Source organism: Phoca vitulina, unplaced genomic scaffold, assembly GCF_004348235.1.
Source record: "Phoca vitulina isolate PV1807 unplaced genomic scaffold, GSC_HSeal_1.0 scaffold32, whole genome shotgun sequence".
In the NCBI taxonomy this organism is placed as follows: Eukaryota; Metazoa; Chordata; class Mammalia; order Carnivora; family Phocidae; genus Phoca; species Phoca vitulina.
Window position 1 is genome coordinate 7002321 of NW_022589735.1, and position 22075 is coordinate 7024395.

General features: G+C 48.1%; 1 protein-coding gene and 1 non-coding gene across 2 annotated transcripts in view; one reads left to right on the plus strand and one right to left on the minus strand.

Annotated features, from left to right (window-relative positions):
* Positions 1–14836: 14836 nt before the first annotated feature.
* HSPA4 (heat shock protein family A (Hsp70) member 4) overlaps positions 14837–22075 on the minus strand; it is a 47698-nt gene continuing 40459 nt past the window's right edge. The window contains exons 16-19 of the mRNA XM_032425151.1: positions 20947–21054; positions 18470–18589; positions 17270–17431; positions 14837–17053 (exon numbers count right to left, since the gene is read on the minus strand). Coding sequence (XP_032281042.1) covers positions 16850–17053; positions 17270–17431; positions 18470–18589; positions 20947–21054 — 594 coding nt within the window. The 3' untranslated portion in view covers positions 14837–16849. The remainder of the gene's footprint in view (positions 17054–17269; positions 17432–18469; positions 18590–20946; positions 21055–22075) is intronic.
* On the plus strand, positions 20027–20159 carry LOC116645348. Its single transcript, XR_004301947.1, has one exon. It is a non-coding gene; the product is annotated as a small nucleolar RNA SNORA70 (small nucleolar RNA).

Here is a 22075-nt window from a genome sequence, read left to right on the forward strand (position 1 = left end):
GGAAACAAAAACTGGACAATGGGGAAGAACAACTGGCAGAAGCCTTTTTTACATAGGGAAACCAAGGGGGGCAGCCTTTCTCAGGAGGGCCAGAGACCAGAAGTAAGCCAGCAAGGGAGCCAGGGAAGCCCCCGAGGAGCAGGCTTCCAGGCAGCAGAAACTTCAACACAAAGCCCCAGATGCAAAACCAAGAGAGAGTGGCATCCAGAAATGCAAGAAGGACTGGTAGCCCGAGTCCGGGACTGGAAGGAGGCAGTGGGAGGCGAGGGGGCTGGAGAAGGGGCCAGACCCAGATCTCCCTGGCAAAGAGGGAGTGTTCGCTTATCTTGACGAGCCCTGCAGAATTCAGCCTATTGTTGAACCGCTATATTGTACACGTGAAATTAACATAATACTGTATGTTAACTACACTGGAATTAAAAAAAAAAAAAAAAAAAGAGGGAGTGTTTGATTCAAAGTACACAAAAAACCCTCAGGATGCCCTGAGCCAAAGCAATGAGATGCTCAGATTCTGGTGGAAGGTGGGCGGGGCTGGGACCTTGGACACTGAATCTCCATTTCCTCATCCACTAGCAGGGCCTTGGCACATTATAGGGACTTTGGGGAGATCGCATCAGATAAAGCCTTACTGCTGCTGGAAAACAAAGTTCTCATGCAGTCCCCGGAGAGTGCCACACACCTGGAGGGTCATAGGCAGGGTGGGGGCTGGTGAGGTCAGAGACCCAGCTGCCGGGGAGGGCACGTCTGAATCCAGGGAGCAGACAATTTGGCGCAATGTCCCAGGCTAGCCTCTCCAGCCACCCATTTCCTACTTCAGGCAAAAAAAAAAAATAAGTCCGGGGCTCCTGGGTGGCTCAGTCGTTAAGCGTCTGCCTTCGGCTCGGGTCATGGTCCCAGGGTCCTGGGATCGAGCCCCCCGCATCGGGCTCCCTGCTCCACGGGAAGCCTGCTTCTCCCTCTCCCACTCCCCCTGCTTGTGTTCCCTCTCTCTCTGTGTCTCTGTCAAATAAATAAATAAAATCTTTAAAAAAATAAAATAATAAAATTAAATTAAAAAAAAAAATAAGTCTTTTCCCTTCCAGACCTGCCACACTTCTGTTTCCTGAGAGCCAAGTTTAGTGGTAAGATAAGAAATACAGAGATATGTTCGTCTCTGGGAAACGAGTGGCGAATTTTTGGCCTCAGCTCATCCGCACTGTCTATGCTACACATAGCCAGGAATTTTCCCCTCACTTGCCCCGCCACAGGCACTGGGGTGCTGGGCCCCGAGGTGTAAGGTGAAAGAGCCGGGCTCAGAAAACACTTGTTCCCTGGAGTGTGAATAATCATATTAATAACCATAAAATTTCCATTCATTAAGCCAGACATGTACATTCAATATGCACAATCATCCTAGCAGGGAGGCAGTGTTCTTACACCCATTCTGTGGACAAGAGAGGAGCCCCAGAGAAGGTAAGTAACACCCCCAAGGCCACCCAGGTGCTAGAGGCAGGATTTTAACCAGTCCCCATCTGACGGCACGGTCTGTTTTATTAATGCCTCACCCAAACTGGCCTTTTACAGCAGAGAGCCGGGGTGGGTTTATCTCACGCTGAATGCCAATACGGCTCATTTAACCCGACGGATCAGAATAGTTACCATTTACTGAGAGCTCGCTAGGTGCCAGGTGCAGTGCTAAGCCCTCCACACACACCACCCTGTTTCATCTTCAAAGGGAGATTATATAGTTACCCAAATTTCACAAATCAGGAAGCAGAGTTCAGAGACACTAATTACGGGCTCCAGGGCTGGGTCACGGAGGACCGGGCCTTTGGGCTCAGGGCTGTCTGAGCTACATGACAGTCATGTGTTTGTTGCTGGAAACCCATTACCCTGGGATGCTCTGGGGCAGACTGGAGTCAGGGATGCCTCATCAACCCCCCAGGGAGACCAGATTGGAACATTCAGGGAAGATGAGGAAAGCCGAGCCTGTCTCTGGACCAGACTGAAAGCAGCTGACTTGGGATATGCGCTCCCCAAAAGGAATTGCTCTACTTTCCGCTCTTCGAGGTATGTCAGCCAGATGAGCTGTGCCAAGGCCAACAGACCCAAAGGAGAGGCCCCAAGCCAGGGAATCCCTGGCCCCCAGACCAGGTCAAACCTTGGAGTGCAGGCTGCAGGCCCGCTGGGTCCCCGTTATCCCTGTGTCCTGGGAATGCCCCAGCACATGAAGAGAGAGAAGAAGCTCAGCCAGAACCTCAACCATGAAAAAAGCGCGTCGAAGACCATCGAGTGATGGGTCCTCCTCACCAAACCACAGCCACCCTGCGTCTTGCTCAGCACCTCTGCCCCTCCAGCAGTTGAGGCAGGACATGTGGACCCAGAGGCGGATGAAGGGGCTGGCCCAAGGACGGGGGGTACATGACAGCCATGCGAGGAGCCATGCAATCGAGGGACACTGCCCACTGTCCCAGCCCTGAGGGCAGGGTGTCATCAGCAACCTCCCCCGTCCTGTGCAGGCCCACCCTGCTGTAAGGAAGCCAGACGGAGCCACGGCCGAAGCAGCTCTTTCTACCCACCCACACCAAGGGCCTCGAGTGCTCCTGTGGACAGCCACCTGCTCCCAGCGGTTTGCTTCTGCTCTCTCCCTTCCTGTCCCTGGTAGGAACAGACGACTAGTGGGGCCTCTCTGGGTGCCCAGAGCGGTGCTGGGCCCTCACACGAATTCTGGTGAATCCTCATACTCCCCCCAGCAGGTAGGATTAATTATCATCATCTCCATGGAACAGATGAAGAAACTGAGGCACAGAAAACTTCAGGGCCTTGCCCACAGTCACCCAGCTCATGGGTGGTGCAGCCGAGACTGAGCCAGGCCTGTCCAGGTCCAAAGCCTTCCACCTCTTCCTCAGCCTCTGGGCTGTACCCCAACTCCAGAGCACCAGAGCCCAGGGTCCATCAGTTAGTAGGAAGCCCTCACTCCCTCCTTCCCAGGGAGCTGTAGCTTCCAGCCGCTCTCCCCTCCCTCCTGCCCCGGGCATCCTCCGCACAGTGGCCTGCGACTCCCAACCCTGCGGCTCCGCAGGATGCAGGGCCAGGTCCAGGCCCAAGCTCAGAGGCTTCGAGCTCCCCGGCTGCAGTGTGGTGGCATTGGGCTCCCCAAATGTTGTTTACTAATAAATCCCTGAGAATTTATAATAAAGTTGATGGGGCCTAACTGATGGGCCCAGGACAAAAGCGGGCCAATTACCCAACACTCTCTGCTAGGATCTTCCAACAGATGTTCACGTGTGTAAAATTATGGCTCGTGGTTGGGAATCAGAGATACAGTTCCAACCTTCCCTTTTATTGCCACTCATAAATGTTAGAGGCGGCGAGATCTATCCCGCAGATTCGGGTATTGCCATTTTGTCCCGTGTGTGTGAAGCCAAGGCTACATTTGGAGTTGGTGATGTGGTCATCACTCTGTGGCTCCAAGAAAAACATGCAGAAAAAACTGGCACAAAGAGGAGCAGAGGACGAGCCACTCAGGGCTCACTGCTGGCCACCTGGGTCCTGGGGTACGGGTCCGAGGGTGTCACCAGTCCCTGACCTCTGGAGTTTATAGATCGGTTGACTCAAACCTGGACTAGCAGATTAGGCCCCTCGCACCGTTCCAGAACCCAAATCAGCCTGACTCTTGGCACGTTTATACTGACCAAGAAGGAAGATGAGCTCTTGCACATTTGGGTATGACTTACGTACACGGCTTTCCCTGGTTCTCTGGACTCTCCCTGGGCCACCCACAGCAGCGACACCAGGAGGCCAGCCGTGCCATCAGCCCGGCTCACGTGCCTCCTCTCATACCTGCCTGTACAGTAAGGGACAGATACGGAAAAGTAAGTCTGGGATGGTGGAACCCCCCTGCCAAGAATTCTCAACAGCAAAGTTTCTTGCTCTCTTCGCTTAAACCCAGAAGCCCTTCCCAACAGACTAGCCCCTGGGCCTGCTCGCAGGACAATCCCAGAAACCTTCCACCAGCCCAGCCCCATCTCTGAACAGGTGTGCCCTGGACGCCCCTGAGAAACCCACACAAAAAGGGGCCTCTTATGGGTTGAGCTGCGATCCCCTCAAAAAAGCTCTGTGCAGGGGCACCGGGATGGTGCAGGTGGCTCAGAATCCACCTCTTGGTTTCGGCTCAGGTCATGATCTCAGGGTTGTGAGATCGAGCCTCGCATCAGGCTCTGCGCTCAGCACGTTGTCAGCTTGAGATTCTCTCTGCCCCTCCCACTCATGCTTTCTCTCTCTCAAATAAATAAATATATCTTTAAAGGGGGAAAAAAAAGTGTGGTCAAGTCCTAACCCCTAGCACCTGAGAAGGAGACCTTAATGGCCAAAAGGGCCTTTATACAGTGTTAAGGTAAAATGAAGTCATTAGGATGGGTCCTAACCCAATATAAAGGGTGTCCTTATAAAAAGGGGAAATTTGGACACAGAGACAGACACACACAAAGGGAAGGTGATGTGAAGACACAGGGAGAATCCCATCTACAAGCTAAGGAACACCTGCGGCTCACAGAAGCTAGGAGAGGGCCGTTCTCCCTCACAGCCCTCAGGAGGAACCAACCGTGTGAATGCCTTGACTTCAGACTGCGGGCCTCCCGAACTGACAGGTGAGAAACCCAGCAGTTTAAGTCCCCTGCTGTGTGGTACTCTGTTATAGCAGCCCCAGAAAGCAGATACACCCCCTGTCCCTGGGACACCGCACTGGACAGCAATACAGCCGGAAAGGGGCCACTCACCATGTTCAGGGGACACAGCTTTGCCCTTGGCCCATCAGATGTCCAGGGCGGAGGCAGGCCACCCTAACCTAAGCCTCCTCCAGGCCCCAGGAAGGGCACTAGCAAGGTGTTCATGTAGTCCCAGGTTGTTGTGTTTTTTTTTTTAAGGTTTTATTTATTCATTTGTCAGAGGGAGACACATCGAGACAGGGAACACAAGCAGGGGGAGGGGCAGGCAGAAGGAGAAGCAGGCTTCCCGCGGAGCAGGGAGCCCAACTTGGGGCTCGAACCCAGGACCCTGGGATCATGACCTGAGCTGAAGGCAGAACTTAACCAACTGAGCCACCTAGGTGTCCCTAGTCCCAGGTTTTTGGTGAAGTTGGGAACTGGGCTATTTTCACACAAATAGGGCTGAAAAGAAAAGAACATTTAATCACCACTAAATTGGCCTATGAATTAAGAAGGAAAAGCCCCAAAACAACACGAAGGGTGCCCATCACCAGAGCCTCCACGGAAGCTCCTTAATATCCTGCCTGCCTGTTCCCCACGAGCCCGGCGTGAGCAGTAAGGACATCCATCTACATTTCCACCAGGAGGAGAACACCACCACTAAGAGCAAACATGGGTCCACCAAGGAACAAGGACAGAGAGGGCCAAGCAGAGGAGACACAAATGAGCGGCTGAAGGCGGCTGTCCGTGTGTCCTCGAGCTAGGGACGGCAACCCTGTGCTCAGTGACACCACCACGCTCAACTGCTTTCTTGGCAAGCCAGGAAGGGCATGTTCCCCTTGCCCACTCGCTTGAGAGAAAAAGATGAGGTCACTCATTTGTCAGGGAGCCAGGCAATGAGCTGGGCCACTGCAACCAGGAGTGGGGGCCGGCATCTCCAGACAAACCTCAGCCAAACCCATTTTATATCTGGATGTTAGAAATTAGGGAGCCTGGTTGAACAAGGACAAGAAATGGCCAACCTATCTCCAAGCGAGTGCTCCCAGAGACCGCAGGGCCGGAGCCCCACCTGGCTCCAGTCACACCAAATCACCTGCATCCTCACCAAAGTCCCTCCTGCAAACCACCCCCCACCCCCATCCTTATCCCGTCACCCTCAACTCCCCCTGTTCTAATGGCCAGGAGTTGAAGGCCAGGAGTTGAAGGAAAGACACTCCCCAAATGGATTACTCTACTTGTGACTCACAGGATTCCCACTCTGAATATGTACCAATCTTTTTTTTTTCTTAAGACTTTACTTTTTTTTTTAAGTAATCTCTACATCGAACAGGGGGCTCGAACTCACAACCCCGAGATCAAGAGTCTGGCTGACTGAGCCAGCCGGTCGCACTGCCACACTTTTCTTAATACATGGAACTGTTTTTCCTAAAAGCAGATTCCCTCTGATTCTACTCAGAACACATGTGATCCCCCACTTAACCAGAGAAACCTGGGCACCATCTCGGACCACCCTCCTTCACAGTCACCCCCCTAGAATCCCTTTCTCCCGGGGCTGCAGGCCTCAGCTCTGGACCCACAGATGCCCACAGCTTCATACCAGCCTCTCTGCCGCCAGCCTGCCCCCCCTCCCAACACACAAACAGCAGGCTCTCTCTCCAATGAAAATCAGACCCAGCCGTGTCTCAGCTTAAAATCTTACCAGGGTTTCTCAACACCCTTGGGAGAAAAGCCAGACGCCTTTTTTCTCCCTGAAAGATACAAAGGTTCCAAGCCCCAGGAATGCTCCCGGCTAGAACCTCACGTGGCTTGCGTGGGTGACTTACCCGTTGCGTCCTGCAGAGGTTGCCAGCCGTCAGTACAGGCCTTCAGTGCAGGCTGGTCGTCACAGGCGGCCCCCACAGACGTGCGGCCCCCACTGCCCTACGTGGCCCTTTGTTGTGCCTGTTCAAGCCTGCCACACTCGGGCAGCAGCAACCCCTGGTAAAGGTGCCTGGAGCCAAGACACGGCAGATCTGGGGGCCAGCCCTCTCCACACACACGCCCGGGTGCAGGGGGCAAGGCGAGGATGCCTCCCTCCATCCTCCCATATCACCAAGCCGGAGTCCGGCGTGCTTTATAAACTCTCTCAGGGGTCCCCGTGGCCTTTCCTATAATGTGACCTTGCTCACCCCGACCCCATCTCTGATAGTATTTCTCCTCTTCAATTTCCAAAGGCCCCGAACCCCCTATAAGATAAAGGGGACATGGGGAGCCTGGTGGCTCAATCAGTCATGCCTGACCCTTGATCTCAGTTCAGGCCTTGATTTTAGTGTCCTGAGTTCAAGCCCCTTGTTGGGCTCCACGTGGGGCACGGAGCCTACTTTAAAAAATACAAATAGGGGCACCTGTGTGGCTCGGGTGGTTAAGCATCCAACTCTTGATTTCAGCTCAGGTCACGATCTCAGGGTTGTGAGATCGAGTCCTCCATCAGGCTCCGCCCTGGGTGTGGAGCCTGCTTAAGATTCTCTCTCTCTCAAAAAAAATAAAATAAAGGCTGTGAAGTGGGGGAGCATTTTATGTGAATCCACCCACTGGCCCTTGGCCCTTATCTCTGGGGATTCTCTGCCCTGAGCTTTCCGTCCTGAGCTGTTTGTCAATCCCTGCTCACCCTTGGTCAAGCTGACCCCTCCTCTCTCTCTCTCTACTGCTTTTGCAACCACCACCCACTCATCCTTTGCTTCTCAGCTCCTGGCCCACCCCCTCAGTCCACTCCATAGCTCCATCCCACCCCACATCCATTGTGAATTTTCTGCCCATTTGTAGGCCCCACAAGACTAAGAGCCACATAAAGATAGCTCTGGGCCCCGCTGAGGTTTGCCTCCCCAGGCCAGGGCAGAGTCCCATGGCCGCTCAGGGAATGTGACGGGGAAAATAAGCCAACGAATGCAGTTCTGACTCCCCACTCAAGTCCCGCAAGCACCGAGTCCCCTCGGATGGTTGCCATGGCTCCCAGGGAACGCCCTCCAGTGGCCACTGCTGGCCATTCCTGAGAGGTGGGCCCAATCGTAGTGACGCCAGACTGTCAGGGGCCATTTATTTTGTAAACTCAAATTAACAGGAAGCAATTTCATTAACAGATAGTGCTGCTTGATGAGTTCATTCCCATTCAGGGCTTATTTTTAAAATTTCCTTAAAAGCTGTGCAGAGTGGGGGCTGAAGAGCTGAGTCTGATATAATGGAAATCACGGGACACGATGTCTCACCTGGGAAGAGCCATACACCAAAGCCTTTCCCATTACCTGTGAGGCCCTCTCCCACTCACAGAGCTCCCCTCCAGTGTGAAGAGGGGGTGGACAGGGTGTGCATACGTGAAGCTGGGCTTTAGACACTGAGGGCCCAGTTAGAGAAGGGAACACAACTCAGCAAATGCTTCTCCACCCTGGAGAAGCTCTCAGACTGGCCAGGGCAGAGAAGAAACCACAGACCTACCTACTCCATGAGCCAAGGCAGTGGGATGCACCAAGGAGATGAGCCAAAGACCAGTCCCCCGGAGAAGGGAGGCGACACACAGGAGCGATCGTAAGTCAGGGCAAATCATTAGCCCAAATCACCCCTAGGGTCAGTGTAAACCGGATGTAATATTCAAAGAGACACAAAGTCCTGCCGTCAGAAGTAGTTTAAGAAATTTCAACTCTGACTTGGCATTTCTTAAGGAAGACTTTGCATTTTCCTCTCTTACCACGCCCCTGCTACTGTATCTGAATTTCTCCCTTTCCCCCTCCTGCCCACACAGCCTTCACCCCCAGCTGTTTATTTCGTCAATCAACTTCATTGATTTCCCGTTTACGCATCACCCAGGTTCCCCTTCCTCGGAACAAAGCATCTGCATCACCTGGGAACTGTTAGAAATGCAAATGCACAGACCCCAGTGCAGATTCGCTGGATCCCAACGACCTGTATTTCACAAGCTGCCCAGGGGATTCAGAGGCACTTTTGAGCCACTGCGTTACCTTAAAGGGGAGCCCAGCAGCTGATCCACAGTAAGGGTCCTCCCCACCTCTCTCTCCCCTGCCCCTTCTGCAGTCTCTTGCACCCATTCTCCTGATGAGGCATTAGAGAAATCTGGAAAACGAGCTGGCCAAGACTCGAACTCGTAGAGGCTGGGCAGTGACAGGAGACAATCCTCTTTAAAGGGAAGGAGGTGGAGGAAAATGCCTGGGGACACTCATACCGCAGGGAAGCTCGTGCCTTCCCTACCACTCAGAAGGGGGATCTCTGCCACGAAGCAAGGAAAGGAGACTGAGTTAGGTGTCCCGGGGCTCACCTTTGGTCCGGTGGTTCTGCAGCTGCTGTTCGCCCCTCTGCAGCAGACGCCCAGGATTCAGATAATCATGCAGCTGCTTCCTGGAGATCTGAGCCCACAGCTGGGGACCCCTGCACCGCCCCCCCCCACAGAAGTCCGCATCACTCCGTTCTGGGGTCACACACAGTCAGGAGGAGCAGCTCAAGGCAAAAGGAATGGTGGGACCTCTGGCTCTAGGTAGGAAGGATTCATGCGTCACTGCAGGGACTGGGAGAGACGCTCCCCCCCCACAGCGGCTACAGGCCACGCCCCCAGGCGGAGGTCAGTGCCTCTCCCCCCTTTGGCCTCCCTTCAGCATTGCTCCTTAGGAGCCTGGGTTCCTGGCAGGTAAGCAAGGACAAGAAAGAAGGTTCCCTGGGACTGCTTATTCTTTGCACTGCCCGAAGGCAAATTACATGCCTGGTGTTCACAATACTTTTATCCCTCTTGTTTGTCATGAATGTCTTCCACACCCATCATCTCTGGGGTGGAGGGGACTGGTGTGATCCCAATTTTACAGATGAAGAAACTGAGGCTCCCAGAGTTTTCGTCTCTCGGAGTGAGAATGCGGTGCGTGATGGGCACCACCGGCGAGCTTGTTAGAAGTACCACTCCAGCCTCCTGAATCAGAATCTGCCTGGAGCAAGATCCCCAGCTGAGTGTGAGAAGCACAGGGCTGGCTAATTCCCGGAGATCTGGGGCCAGTCCCACATTCTGGAATTAGCGAGGCCACACGTGGGGGTGGTCAGAACCTAGGGGGTTACTAGCAAAAGCCGGTAAAAGAGCCCCTGTTTTCCAGCCAGGGGGCCTCTGTGAAACCACACCTGTTCTTTTTTTTATTATGTTATGTTAATCACCATACATTACATCATTAGTTTTTGATGTAGTGTTCCATGATTCATTGTTTGCGTATAACACCCAGTGCTCCATGCAGAATGTGCCCTCTTTAATACCCATCACCAGGCTAACCCATCCTCCCACCCCCCTCCCCTCTAAAACCCTGTTTGTTTCTCAGGTCCATAGTCTCTCATGGTTCATCTCTCCCTCCGATTTCCCCCCCTTCATTTTTCCCTCCCTTCTCCTAATGTCCTCCATGCTATGCCTTATGTTCCACAAATAAGTGAAACCATATAATTGACTTTCTCTGCTTGCCTTATTTCACTTAGCATAATCTCCTCCAGTCCCATCCATGTTGATGTAAAAGTTGGGTATTCATCCTTTCTGACGGCTGAGTAATATTCCATTGTATATATGGACCACATCTTCTTTATCCATTCATCTGTTGAAGGGCATCTCGGCTCTTTCCACAGTTTGGCTATTGCGGACATTGATGCTATGAACATTGGGGTGCATATGGCCCTTCTTTTCACTACATCTGTGTCTTTGGGGTAAATACCGAGTAGTGCAATTGCTGGGTCATAGGGTAGCTCTATTAATTTTTTGAGGCACCTCCACACTGTTTCCAAAGTGGCTGTACCAACTTGCATTCCCACCCACAGTGTAAGAGGGTTCCCCTTTCTCCACAACCTCTCCAACATTTGTTGTTCCTTTCCCTGTCCATTTTTGCCATTCTGACTGGTGTAAGGTGGTATCTCAGTGTGAAACCACACCTATTCTGCTTCTGGCTATCCTGAAGGAGGGCAGATGGCCGCCTGCATGCTCCAAACCCCGGACCGCAGGCTTGAAGGAGTGTGACCCAAGGCAAAGGCAGAGCGATGCTGCCCTCCTGTGGCAGGCTCCGTGCGGCAGCTCATCCGCAGCCCGGTCGGAAGGGGCTGCGGGAGGGCCGGCAGATTCTCACCCAGCCAGCACTCCGGCAAACAAGGCCATATTCTTAGCAACTCATTTTTGGAGGGCAGAAGCCCCACATTCTAGGCAAACAGCATTCCGGGAGATTAACGTTCGTCCTAACAGCTGGAATGGGGATTCCCCGCTCTGCCATCCACCTGCTCTGGGCGCTTCACCCGCTTAGGGCCCTTCCTCATCCACAGAGCGCAGGCTTGGGCTTGGGATCTGATGTGAAGTAGAGTTCTAATGTTTTGGGGTTGTTATTCATTGAAAAGAAAGCCCTTGCGTATTCAGGCATTCCCTGAGCGCCTTGGGCATTTGCGGGCTTCATGCTGCCTGAGGGGCCCGTTTCGAGCTAGGCAGAGTCCACCACCCTTCGGTGGAGGAGGTAGAATTGACAAGGACAGGACGAGTCAGAGGAGTGGCCCCGGCCCAGCCTGCGGCTGCCCTTACTACTGCAGGGGCCTGAGTCCGATCCCACACAGCTCTCCTTGTCCTCACAGCAATCTCCCCTGAGTCCTAATAGTCTCCCCACTCGTGCTGCTCATCCTCAGAAATGCTTCGCTGGGATTTACATCTTGCAAGCTGAGCCATTGAGATGGTTTTCCATGTGTTTCCAGTTTTCTCTTCCCCAAACATTAGCCAAGTGTTAACTGATGAGACCAGTATATTTAAAAGTTTTAAGTGCAAGTAGAAAAACACAATGTGGTGGGTAAGGGCCTGCTAACTTGAGGTTAAGAAGAGTGAAGGGTTCTCTCTCCCTCCATGGATCCAGACTCCAAATCCAACAGTCCTGGCCTTCGAAGGAAATACATTCAGACACAACCAGTGAAAAAGCCCAAACACAACTCTATTTGTATTTTTTTTTTTTCTGCTTGTTGAGCTTGATTCTGGGAAATCGCACTGAGGAGTTAGAAGTATGTATCACCCCCATTCTCCCTCTATCCTGAGAGCAGGTGCCAAAAGTGGAGTGACGGTCAGGATTAGCTTGGCACTTATGCTCATGGCTATTGGACAAATCTGGAAAGCAGTCTGTGCCTTGCCAATTCCTCTGAGGGGCTTCCCTTCCCTGAACCCTCAGAAACTTACTCTATCCTCTCTTCTCCTGAAGTGTTGCTCCTACCACAGCATGGCCGTGTGTCCCTTTTGCCTCCTGGCCTGCAGAAGTCGCCTCCTTCATTTCTCCACCTACGACAGCTACTCCAAATAGCGGTATCCAGCTCACAGAGGACAGGGGCACTGAGGGTCATGTCCCAGGCTGCTCCAGCCAGACGCAAGGGAGAAGCACCCAGGGAAGGAATACACTGCCAACTCCAAGGCAGCATGGGCCGCAGGTAAGTGGTGGGAAGAAGCCCCATTTGCACACAGAACCTTGGACCCAGGTTGCTGCCCAATCTCCCTGCTCCCCAAGCTGATCTGTCATTCCAACTGGGCCACGCTTCTTGACCAAGAAGCTCCACCTGCAGCTTCACTGTGAGCCTCTGAGGCCCGGCTCCCACACTCTGAGAGCACCCCACAGCCGCTGCCACCTGTCCCTTCCTAAACTCCCCTGCTCCCTAACCTGCCTCACGCATGATCGCTCCTCTCCAGCAGCTCATTTCCTCCAGAGCTTCCACACTTGCTCTTCCTGACACATCCCAACTCAAGCCTTCAGTCCCTAAACCGGGAAGGCACCCCAACCCCCAAAGCTTCCTTCCACAACCGCTGTAGCTTTGGGCTCTCTCAACTCCATCCTGAATGACTTCCTAATCCTTCCCTCGCCGGACTCACACCAGCCTCACACCGGCTTGTCCACGGACTCCTACAGACTTGAGGGTCTACTCCTCTCACGTCTGCTGCTCCACGTGCAAAAGCTGGGGACCATTCTTTTAAAAAACTTTTTCAACATTATACAAAATTCCAAAATGCTTATTACAGAAATCTTAGAAAATATCAACAAGCAAACATGGACAAACAGCAGTCACCCACAATTCTACCTTGGAAGGAAACCACTTCATTCTGAAACACCCATCTGGTTTTGGTTTTTATGCAAACAGAGTCCATGTTCCTTCCAAACATGGAAAGCTGTGTGCATATTGTTCTTTTTTTTTTTTTATTGTTATGTTAATCCCCATACATTACATCATTAGTTTTAGATATAGTGTTCCATGATTCATTGTTTGTGCATAACACCCAGTGCTCCATGCAGAACGTGCCCTCCTCAATACCCATCACCAGGCTAACCCATCCTCCCAACCCCCTCCCCTCTAGAACCCTCAGTTTGTTTTTCAGAGTCCATCGTCTCTCATGGTTCTTCTCCCCCTCCGATTTCCCCCCCTTCATTCTTCCCCTCCTGCTACATTCTTCTTCTTCTTTTTTTCTTTCTTAACATATATTGCATTATTTGTTTCAGAGGTACAGATCTGAGATTCAACAGTCTTGCACAGTTCACAGCTGTGTGCATATTGTTCTTAACCTACATTTCTCACATAAAAATATTCTTGCTGTTAACAGCCACTTTTAAAAAAATGATTTTTTTAGTGCACAGAAGCGTATCAAGAGCCAGATCAACCAAACCTCATCGAGCCCTTGAAGCCTGCATTGCATGGCTGTGTCATTATGCCACGGCTTAACTACATGCCCGGCTTCGAGCAGCAAAGTTTTTGTTTTTTTGTGTTTTTTTTTTTTTTAAGATTTATTTATTTGACAGAGAGAGCGAGCACAAGCAGGCGAAGTGGCAGGCAGAAGCAGGCTCCCCGCTGAGCAGGGAGCCCAACATGGAGCTTGATCCCAGGACCCTGAGATCATGACCTGAGCAGCAGACGCTTAACCGACTGAGCCACCCAAGCGCCCAGCAGAGTTCTTGTTTTCAAATCTTTCCTGTTCCTTCAGGACCAGGACCTACCATTTCCCCCTTTGTTTGGCTCATTCCCTCAAACATGGATTATTTTTAATGTCCTGCTAGCTCTCCAACTTCTCCCAGGCCCAACTCATTCTACACACGTCACATGGGCATCCCTAAAACACTGTCACCCTCAGGCTAAAAGATCTGTGGCCCCCAGTGCTCCACACCAGAGCTCCAATGTCTCAGCTCCTCCACTTCCACCAACAGCTCTAGAAACACTTCAGATGCTTGAAAAAAAAAAAAAAAATTCTCAAAGGCCACTAGTCTAATGCCTCTCTGTGGATCCTCACCACCCCCACCGAGCTCTGAAGCTCTTCACACAAGCTGAAGCTGCCACGTTGCAAAACCTTCACACCAGCCTGGGCTTCACCTCCACCACCTTCTTCCTCAGTGACATGCAGGGCACTGGCTCCTCTCCTCAGTAAATAGGACTGCTACTCTCTTTCCACATGATCCCAACACCCCTGTCGCCCTGGATGACCGCTAGCTGGTCCCAGGCTTCCCACTGAATTTACCCCATCCCACTCCTTTCCCAAGGTCAGAAACCCAAGAGTATGCCCACCTTGCTGCTTGAAGGTTGCTGACACAAGCCCTACTGGTAGGCCCTGGCAGGTCAGCTCCTCCTAACACAAAGCACTGGGACTGGTAAGTGGCAGGACTCTAGGGATTAAGGCCCTACACCCTTCCCCATGTAGGCCCCAGGCCTTATAGTTAGGTCTCTTCGATGGATTCGACCCCTTTCAACCCTCATTACTACCCCACATTCACACCCACACCCACACCCCCACACCCACACACACACCACATCCAGTGGTGGCCAAGTGTTACTAGCACACTCCAGGCCATGGCATTCTTCCAAGGAGCAGGCATCAATCCTGGCACTGGTCCTCAGTGGGGCCGTAACCACCTTCAGCTGTTGTCTAAACCCTCAAAAGGACAGACAACACAAGAGACGGATTTCTACATACCAGAGAACTGGGCCAACATTCAACGTGGGAGAATTTTGAGTACAGAAAAAGAGCAACTTCTTGCCACCTGTTAACAAGTGGAATTTAGTTAAGAGGACTCCTACCTCTGGAGTTTTCGCTGAACGAACACACGCACACACACACACACACACACACACACCCTTCATTAGAAAATTAAGGAAACCATTCCTGAGTGTAAGACAGGTTTCTTTTATTAATTTTTCCTAAACTTGTCTGTTTATTTAATGTTTCTCTTAGTGTAAGAACGTGACCTGGAGCTTTAACAAACCAATTTGGATAATGCAACTTGGATAAATTCTTGTCTGCAAACAAGTCATCAATTATCACACACTCTCTGGCCTGGCCTCCAAGTAAATCCAATTGGTCTTAAAGCCTGTCTAAACAGAGAGCAAGCAGACCACATCATCTTATTTCTAGTTTAAACTTTAAACTTCAATTTCACCCCCATCCCAACACCCACACCCTCCCCCACACAAAAAGTTTTCTTAGAAGAAATGGCCATTGCGGACTGAGTCAGTTGCATAAGGATTGGCTTAATCCTGCAGCCAGCACGCCAAAGCAGCTCTTGGCCTCACTGCAGGCCAGCTGGAACTCAAAGCATGACAGGTACAGAATGGATGGACACTCTAAGGACAAGGCCAAGTCCTGGTGCTAGAAGGCTTCCATGCGAGCTTACACACCAACATAAATACACTTCCACCTTCCTCCTCTAAGCAGGCTTTCTCTATCGCACTTCAGAACTTGGTAACGCTCTAAAATTTTTTAGTGCAGAGATGGACAGAAACTTATTCCAAATTAGCAGAGATCGTGTTATTTCTAACATAGGCCAAAATTAAGAGAGGTACGTACTCTGTTACACAGATAACAATTATTACAAAGATCTAAAATGTAACCAACAAAGCTTATAACAGTTTCTAAGGCAGGTACCAGCTATGGCCTCTAATACAGGCTTCCCTTGGAGTTTCCAAAATGCTTCCCTCCTATCAACACTGCCATAAAGGGCAGTCACAGGGAATGCTTTGGTGCACCTCACATTGGCCACACAATGAGAATGCGGTGTTGCTCAAGTCAGACACCATGCTTCTTTAACACTAATTTCAGACTCATCCAGTACAGTCCAGTGTATCTTAGGGTTTGGTGTTTTTTTCTTTTGTATGATCTGTCAGCTGTTTAACACACAAATTGGCAGGTTCATGGCAGATATTAACACAACATACAATTGATTGTGAATGAGCTAAAAAGAACTTTTAACTCTTGTCTTAGGACTTCAAGCTATACCTCAAATTTACACACAACATCTCTCACCTGAATGAGCAGGCCAGGATACAAGTCTTTACACCATAATTAACAAGAATCAGTTCCTCAGCTCAATTTACCATGCCTACATCCAACAATACATCTTTCCAATTCTAACTGTGCAAAGAGAAAATTATTTAGACTTGATGTTTGGGGTATTTGTGAATGCATTTTCAGGAACATACTTTCTCAGGAAGAGCTTCCAGGTCCAAAATCCTCAGTTGCCAACTCGCTGCAGGTGAAGGGGTCTACTTTCCCAAGAGCAGCACTCGGGCATTTGTAAGAGGAGCTCCTTCCCTGGAGCAGGGGGCGGGAGGGGCGGGAGTCTAAGTGGAGCGGAAGTGCAGCGTGAAGGAGCTCAGCGCACGCCCCTCATGTTCTGCTATGTTCATCCAGGCCATGCCATGCTCTAGTCCCCAGAAAGCGGGGACCCCAGCCCCATCCCCACACCAGGTGGGGAGCCTTCGTGGCAATCTCCACAACAGATTTTTGAAGCACAATTTCCAGAGTTCCTGCCACATAGGTCACAATGAAAAGTCTGCTTGACAGCTAGTTAGAGCCTTTGCTTATAGCTCAGCTTTCCAAAACAAACTTATCCTTGTGTAAGCATAATTAAACATAAAAGGAGTGAAGCAGAAGCTCGGTAAGTAAGACTAACTGGGCTTCTAAATAGTACCATTATGAAAAAGATACAATGCACTTAATTTCTGTATCTAACTATTTAGAAGTCAAAATGCTCCATACATTACCTATATCCCCTCCCACGAAATCCCCTAAAAACTGACTAAGAAATCTCCAGTATTTGATTGCTCTAGTTGATATTTAGAACAAAGTTGACAACTTAAAGCTTTATAATAGTCTGTTTTAATATAAACAATTGTTGGAATCAATCAATGTCCATTTCAGGAAGCTTCTTGTCTGAATCCGAAGGCACAGCTGTGTCTGCACCCTGCTCGGCAGCCTGAGGGCCTGGGCTGTCTCCTTGTCCATCCACTGGTCCATTCTGCTCTGCATTTTTTTGCTCCTCTTTCGGAGGTTCCACTTTGGGTTTGGGCTTTGAAACTATAGGGCTACAGAAACTCATCAGCTCCTAGAACAGCAGAGGAGAGAAAACTGTGGGTTCTTAAAAATAGTAAATTTTACATGACATTCTCAACTTAAACCCAAGTCCACCCCCTCCCAACCAGAAGCCAGAAACTAAGATGCACTAATGAAGTTCCCTCCTAAGTGTCACTTTAAGGACCATTAATAATAAATAACAAGGCTGACAAGAAAAGACTATTAAATATTCAAAGCCATAAATTACCTTAATTTTAGCTTCAATCTCTTTTGCCTTGACAACTGGATCCACGGTCAGACTCTGCTTGTTCTGAAGATTCAGTTTGTTATTCATCCACTCCATGGCCTCATTCGTGCTTTTTTCCACCTTCATCACGTCAGCAGCATCCAAATGGTCATACTGGTCCTCCTGCAACCAGGAGACAACCAGGCAAGTGTCAAAGGATGATACTCTCCCCACCCAAATATTATCTAATTGTTCGCCGTCCTTCCAAAACGTATAGTCTTTCCAAAAATGAAGCACATTCAGCCTCACCATCCAAATGGACATTCAATTCCTTTTTAAAAGAATTCAATTAAGAAAAAGTAACCCCAGTTTTTAAAACACTCAGGAAATAGACTTAAGGGCCAAAAACATACACAAGGGTAGCAACTGAAAGACTTCAATGTATAAAAAGCACATGCCTGACAATCTTGCGAAGGTAATTTCACAAACATGACATTACAGGTCACAAGATGTGAGAGCAGAGGTTTAGGCATGCTAGTTAGGAAGCAAAACAATAATGAAAACAATTTTTTAAAGGAGACCTTTTAGAAACAGAATTTTTTCAAAATTAAACAAGCCAAATTTACCACTCAAAAGTTTCTTACAGTGACTATCCATCAAGAACCTGGAGTAGAGTGGAGTGGTTAGGAACCCAAAATTTGTGGAGTCAGACCTCAGGCCAAGCCCACTTCTCCACAGTAACCTTGGGTGCTACTTAAGGACAGCGAGGCTTAAGGAAGTTAGGAGGTACCTGTAACTACTACTGACATGACCACCTACCTCATTAGGGACTCCTAAGGATTTAATGAAATAAGGTATTTATGGAATGTGTACCACAAGTGCTCAAAAAATTGTTAAGCAGTTTACTGTTCAGACAGTCCTACATCTGCGTAACAAACCAAACCATGCGCCTAATGGTTCTCAGAAAGACCAGGATAGAGCAGGTTAAGTCACTGATGAAGCATCTGACAGCAAGAAAAGGAAATCGAATATTGCTCACTTCCAAATTCTACCGATTAAAGAGTTCTTACTAAGATTCTATAAAATATTATACACACTACACTAACATCCAAAAAGAAGTATTTAATATTAAACAATAGTTTAAAAAAAGCAAAAAAATCGCTATGGAAATGCCTCAAAACTTTACCAAAGTAACAGTAGGATAAGAAAAAAAACAGATACCTTGTTTTTGAAAGAGCTGATTACTTTCATATACTGTTGGATTTGTTTCCCTAGTTCTTCAAATAATTTTGGTCTTTCTTCAGATTCCTGGAATCGCATCTTAATAGGTTGACCTAGATTCTTAACATAAGAAAGAATGTTTAAACTATCAGAGAAGTACTGTTTCTACAATTACTGAGATCTACCACGGATTAAAGTACAGTTCATCTCCATGCGCTTGATGTAAAAAGCTCAATATTGCTCCCCATTCCACTGAAATCCATCCTTAGGCTAGACAGGACAATATACCTCTATACCATTCCATGTGGAGCCACTTCAACTTGTCACTGGAGTCCTAATTCTCAAAACAGAGTGGGGAGACAACCCAAAAGGAGGTGTCTCCTGATAGTGATACACCATCCTTAATAAGAAGCATACCTGCCAAAATATTTTTTTGAAAATGAAATCTGATGAAGCCTCTAGTTCTAACCATTAATTTATCCGATAGTGATAAATAACATAGAAGTGAATTAGAAAATAACAGCACAGAAATGAAAACCAGCAAAATCCAGACGGGGTGAAAATCTGACCTAGGACATCTGATCTTTTTAAATAAATGAATATGGGGGCAGAAATGATGGAAGAACTACACAGATTTAAGAGACAAAGCATAAAATATATGGTCCTTAGGGGGATTCGGAGTCAAACAAACTAAAAACTAATTTATAAAACAACTAGAACTTGAAAACTAAATACATGGTGACATTAAACATGATATTAAGGAATTTTTTTAAATGTGGTAATAGTATAGCTTAAAGTTATATTTTCTTTTAAATACATACTGAAGTATTTTCAGAATAAATATAACATGACAGACTTTCTTCAAATAAATGGGAGTGGGAGGGAGCAGAAACGGAACAAAACTGGCCATAAGCTGACAACCATTAAAGCTATTGTTGTACTTTAAGTGTTTGACATCTCCCATAATAAAAAGTAAAGCAGAAGACTCCATCGGAGAGATCTCACTGGAAGCTCTTGTTATCCTTCCGTAATGACAGGAAAACTGCAGGCACTGTCCTTGAGCAATTCCATTTCAGAGGTTCATCACAATGGCCCAGTTTAACAAGAAAGGTAAGTAACCCACAGAAATGTGACAAGTTCTTCCCATGCATTTGAATCCTTTTGCAAACAAAGGCCTCAACCTTAGATCATTTTTTGTATTTTTTTTAATACAGTTTTATTCAAATACAATCACTTCATTCATTTACAGTCCTTAACTCAGAGGAAAGGCATGACGCTGGACATGCACTAAAACACTCAGTGCACCAGGAATGAACCAGAAACCTTTAGATCTTCAGCCTAACAACTCTCCCAACTGAGCTATTTCGGCACCCTCATTTTTTTGTACTTTTAACCCTACGGTTTAATGACCAGATTCTTTAAATACAAAACAGATACTTTGCTTTACCGAAAATCAAAACTATATGAACCCTGCCTCAACTGCACTACAGGTGCCTTCAGGACAGGTCAACATCTTTCTATTCTTTCAATCGCCACCTCCAGAATGCAACCTCCTTCAGGAAAACATTTTAAGTCCAAACTGAATTTTCAGAAAAATAATTTTGTGCCATGGCTGCAAACAGGAGCCTCCCTGGTAGTGTATGCAGCCTGTTGATTGTATGGGTTGTCCTAAGGGACCTTGGAGACAGCCCTTTCCAGTGGACACTGAGGTCTGACCTCATGCTATCTCTAATCTAGGTTGCAGACAGGTATGCGGGGTGCTTTTGGAAAGCCCCAGGGTACAGCAGCCAGGGTCCACATTGGCCAAGTCATCATGTCCATCCGTACCAAGCTGCAGAACAAGGAGCATGTGACTGAGGCCCTATGCAGGGCCAAGTTCAAGTTCCCTGGCTGCCAGAAGATCCACATCTCCAAGAAGTGGGGCTTTACTAAGTTTAATGCGGATGAATTTGAAGACATGGTGGCTGAAAAGCAGCTTATCCCAGATGGCTGTGGGGTCAAATACATCCCTAATCGTGGCCCCTTGGACAAATGGAGGGCTCTGCACTCATGAGAACCTCGGCACTGCCCCCTCCCTATTCATGCCCACCAATAAATCCTACTTCCTGTCCAAAAAAAAAAAAAAAGAAAGAAAAAGAATTTTGTTCTTTTGTAGGGTTCTAAAAACAAGAAAATGACAGTAAGTGATAAAGGGTATAGTTTTTCAATCACTTTCAGCCTGTCTTCATTACTTGATATGAAAATTCCTCCCAATTTTGAGATAAATCCTTGGAAATTACAGCATGGGTTCAGGTTTCAGAACACTTCTGCTTTCAAGAATCTTTTTTTTTTTATACAGTCAAAAGGAAATGCCTTCCATCCTCCTGTTTTATTTAAGTAAACTCTAGGCCCAACATGAGGCTTGAACTCACAAATGTAACATCAAGAGTCATGTGCTCCACCAATCGAGCCAGCCAGGCACGCCAAGAATCACTTACTTTTAATTCCGCCAATTTATCGACATAAACTTGCTTTGGCTGGTCTTCTCCATCCTCATATAACCAATTTTCAGTATCTTCTAGTTTCAAGGTAAAACTATTACGATCCTAAATATGAAGAAAATATTATGATTAGGTCAGTCAAAAATCAGCTGGTTGACCAGCGAAGTCAACAGGCAAAGGCTGCAGTATCTGAATTTGCTGTAAAATACGGAGGGGATGGGACAGACGAGGGACACAGACAAGAATGGCAATGTCGTTTTGCTTGGTATCTACAGACAGTTTTATTATTCTCTCTGCTGCGGGGGATAGGTTTAAAATTTGGGATAATTTGGTTATTTGAAAATTTCAGAAATAAAAACTGCATTTAAAAATACGTAAGCTAGGGGGGCTTGGGTGGTCAGTCAGTTAAGCATCTGCCTTCGGCTCAGGGCATGATCCCAGGGTCCTGGGATGGAGCCCCATATCGGGCTCCCTGCTGAGCAGGGAGCCTGCTCTCCCTCTCCCTCCACCGGCCGCTCATGCTCTCTCTCACTGACTCTCTCTCTCTCAAATAAATAAATAAAATCTTTTTAAAACATAAAATAATGTAAGCTATAAAAAAACAAAATCTTAAAAAAATGTAAGGTATATAACTAAAATACTGTATTGTTTATTTGAAAGCTGCTAATAATAAGCAAGTAGCTCTTAAAAGTTCTCTTCACAAGAAAAAATAATTTTTATAACTGTGTACAGTGACAGATGTTTAATTAGACTTATGTGATTATTTCATAATATATGCAAAAATCATTATGTTGTACTCCTGAAACTAATGTTGTCAATTATAGTTTTTTAAAAAAGTGAATTAAAATACAGAAACATGAGAGAAAGGTGGGCTGACTTAAAGAAAAATACCAGGTAAATAAAAGCATGCAAATGTATCAAAAAGTGATGCATTAAAAAAAAAAAAAAAAGAAAGAAAGAAATGTTTCATGAAGACAAGACTTTGGGAAACACTGCACTAAAAGAAACACAAAACTTTTCCCCAAAAAAGCCCATTTTTAATCATTTGACTGTGTACCTACAGATGCCAGAAATGTGCCTACCACATTTAAGGCTACTCCCAGAAAACACCTAGTAGGTAAGCACA